This window comes from Coptis chinensis, chromosome 7 (assembly GCF_015680905.1).
Source record: "Coptis chinensis isolate HL-2020 chromosome 7, ASM1568090v1, whole genome shotgun sequence".
Lineage (NCBI taxonomy): Eukaryota > Viridiplantae > Streptophyta > Magnoliopsida > Ranunculales > Ranunculaceae > Coptis > Coptis chinensis.
Window position 1 is genome coordinate 71,503,405 of NC_141462.1, and position 3,638 is coordinate 71,507,042.

General features: G+C 39.2%; 1 protein-coding gene across 1 annotated transcript; it reads right to left on the reverse strand.

Annotated features, from left to right (window-relative positions):
- Nucleotides 1-2,621: 2,621 nt before the first annotated feature.
- LOC147488700 (zinc finger protein ZAT12-like) lies at nt 2,622-3,638 on the reverse strand. The gene has a single exon (XM_086573424.1). It carries the CDS (start codon nt 3,491-3,493, stop codon nt 2,948-2,950), a length of 546 nt encoding a protein of 181 aa, XP_086429550.1. The 5' UTR covers nt 3,494-3,638; the 3' UTR covers nt 2,622-2,947.

Consider the following 3,638-nt stretch of genomic DNA (forward strand, 5'->3'; position numbering starts at 1 on the left):
ATTTCATACGTCTAGATGAACTATCCATGCGTCTCAGACGCAAGAGTCGCGTCTGGATGCACGATAGTAGCGTCTCAGACACGAGACTCTATTTTTCCTCTTTTGCGGGCTTTGGTCCAAGCAACAAATCCTTTGGCCTTGGACTTCCAAATAGGCTTTAAAATAGGTCCAAGTTGCATCTTTAATAGCTTCAATTCCTTGGCCTTCTCCATGATTGTCCACGGGCTTCCCATGTGATCTTTAATGCTCTGAATTGCTCCGTTTTACCTTTTTTTCTCTAATATTCCACAAAACTCTCTTTCACCTATAGAATCATAAAACATAACTTAGAAACACTATTAGTCCACTAAGATGGCTAAACAAGAGGCATAATCGAGGGTTAAATTGTACTTTTTGAGCACTTATCAATACCCTCAACCAGCTGAGTACACTTACCGCCCAGTAAGACAAAGATAACCAGGGAGGCCTAGAGTCAACAAAAGGAAAGCTGATGATGAAAATGTGAACTCAAGTAGGTGTTCAAGGTGTGGAGTGATTGGGCATAATGTAAGGGGGTGGTGAGGTGGGTTCAAATCCACCTTCAAAACCAAGGGGAAGAGGTAGGAGGCCTAGAACTAGAGTACTTCCAAACGCATACCTGACTATACCACTTGACCTTGGTCCTGGGTTACAAGTTCTTGAAGGTACTAAACCTGTAAGAGGTAGAGGAAGGGACACTAGGGGAAGAGGAAGAGGAGCACAAGGTAGTCAAACTAATTAACTTCCTGAAGGTACTGAGGCTACTCAAGCTGTGAGAGGCAATGAAACTAATCAAGTCAATGAAAATGTTGAAGGTGTTGAGGCTATGAGAGGAAGGGAAAGGGGAAGGGAAACAAAAGTCAATGAAAGCTTACAAGTTGTTGAAGGTGTTGAGTCTATGAAAGGAAGGGGAAGGGGAAGGGCAAGAGGAAGAGTCAATGGTCAAGTGATTGAAGCTAACATAAGCAATGAGGGTGAGGGGTAGAGGAAGGGGCAATAGGGGTGGCAAGGGAAGAGGAAGGGGTAGGGCAAATGCAGAAAACCAAACTGAAACATCTTATGGTCACAGATCAACTCAGCCACCAGCTCAGTCATAGACTACAACTTTTGCAGAAAGATAGTGCAATAGCTCTGTCACAACACCCATGCATCCACCAAAGAGAAGAAGGAAAGAAGCTTCCTTGAATGATATATCAAGTCAAGCTTCTTGCACTAGAGGTGTTTCATAGCCAGCTTCACAACAAGGATGACCTAATATTATGCCTGGTATTTTGGAAGCATTTTGGAAGCATGTTATTTGTTAGACACTTGGTAATTGTCATTTCCAACTTGGTTATTGTAATCTATTTTGGTGCTTGATTATGCTGTCAGTAATTGTGTTGTTGCAGTTGCAGTGCTATGTTTGGACATGTACTTATGTCTGTAGTACTATGGTTGTTTTGGGGACTATGATCTTATTTTGTGAATGAATGTGTGTGTTTTTTAGATTTTGAATGTGGTTAATAATGTTGCAGACATGTAAAAGCTCCAAATATGAAATGTCATGCATCCATTAATTTAGGGAACATTCAGATACATTATTTTAGAAGTGATAGCTTCTTGACAAGTTCTTCTACATCAAATACATTTCCCTCTATTTGCATCTTAACAAGGCCATCAATACATAGCTTTAGTTTACCTTCTTCTTTTGTTGGCTTCTTCAGTTTACCCTTTTCTTCTGTTCGCTTATCTAGTTCCTCATCGTCCAACCACTTAAAGCCACTGCATATTGGTGATCCCTTACACCTAAGAAACCTTTTTCCCATGTTGTGTTCCTGGCCACTCCTCCTAATGACTACCATGGTTAGCTTGCAACTAACCAGTGTAGACACATGGATAATCTAGCCATTTACACTGGTACTTATTACAATGATCCGATTCTCCACAGTTAAAACAACCTCCAAAACTTTAATTATTGTCACCTGATGTTATCCCTCCCTAATATTAGCACCAAAAAAAAAAAAAAAAAAACTTAATTTGTATAGCCCCTATATTTTTAACATATATGCTTTGACTCAAAATTTGGCAGACTTCATCCACAAAAGGAGATGAGGAAGTCAGTTATAACAGATGCAAAACAAGTTCAAGAATTACTAACTTGACTTGATGATGCACCTCCAGAACCACCACCACCCATCTTCCCCGAAGAAAACATGAAAGAAACAAGATTGGAGGTGAAAACAAGAAATTGGATACTAATGAACCCAATTTATAGTGGTTACATCACGAAGGGTAAACTTGGTATTTCACGTATAGTTAAACTGGTTAGAGTCAACTTAACCCAACGACTCTTTTTTAGGGGTATTTTAGGTAATAGAGCAAATATGGATGATTTATGAACGGGGTTGGGATGGAATGAGGGGTTTTTTTATGATGATTCAAAATTTGGGGGGTAAACACAAATGCAGGTCTAAAAATGGGGGGTTTTAACAAATTAACCCTAAAAATGGGGGGTTTTAACAAATTAACCCTAATAAAAGTGGTCCAGTTTTTCTTGGTTGTTTTTAATTGAACCAGTTCAACCCCCCCTTTAGTTTAGACCAAGGGTCCAACCAAAAGTCCTGTTTTAACCAAACCGAACCGAAAATTCAGACCCCAGTTCGACCACTAGTCTGGTCCGGTTTTCTAAACATTGAATTGAACACATAATAAAAAGAAAATTAGTGTCTTCTACATTTTTTTTTTAAGCCTGTTTTAAATGAGATAACCCTCTTTGTTTAAAAAGTAAGAGATAAGTAACTCTTTGACGCTGGCGGGGTTCGAGTCCAGACCTTTGGTATCATCACCCAAAGGTTTTACCGACTTTGCTAGTCGGCACCTGCTTACATTGCTGTATTTTGTTGTATTAAAAAATGAAATAAATAAATAACTGTAATACTGCTCTATTTCATCACAAATACTGGTTGAGCTTAGGAGGACTACTCATCTCTGTAAAACCGGTACCACTTCTCATTTCCAGATTTAGATCATTCTCTAAAGGAGACAAATTCAAATCTAGGCACAATATTCTCCTACTATTCGCCTTCTTTAACGTTGGTACTTTATGCGAAAGTGGAAATCGATCAAGAGTAGTTCGGGCTTCATTAGTTTCAATTCTGTGCCGTCTCATGTGACCACCCAACGCTTGCCCAATTGGAAACTCTAGACCACAGATTAAACATTCATGTGCCTTTGGCTTCAACTTTAATAAACTCTGGTTTTCCTTGTCACGATATACATCTTCTCCTAGCATCAACCTTGGCTTCTTGTGACTCGCTCGATGACCTCCTAGAGCTTGAAAGGATAGGAACTTACGACTGCAAGTCTTGCACTCAAATAAACGACCACGCAGTGAATGAAGCGCCAAGTCATTTTGTTTTTCTCCGTTAGGCAGCATCAAGCACTTGTTCATGGATTTCATGTTGTTCATCTCTTTTTCTTCTCTTGTTCTCTTCATGCTTCGTTAATAAAATCTGAAAGAGCTAGCGTAAATTATGAACTGTTGACAAAAAGTATGAAAGACTTCGATCTGAAAGTTCTGTTATTTATAGGCGTTTGAGTAGTGACTAGTAAGAGTTTTGATTTGACATATGTTCACATTT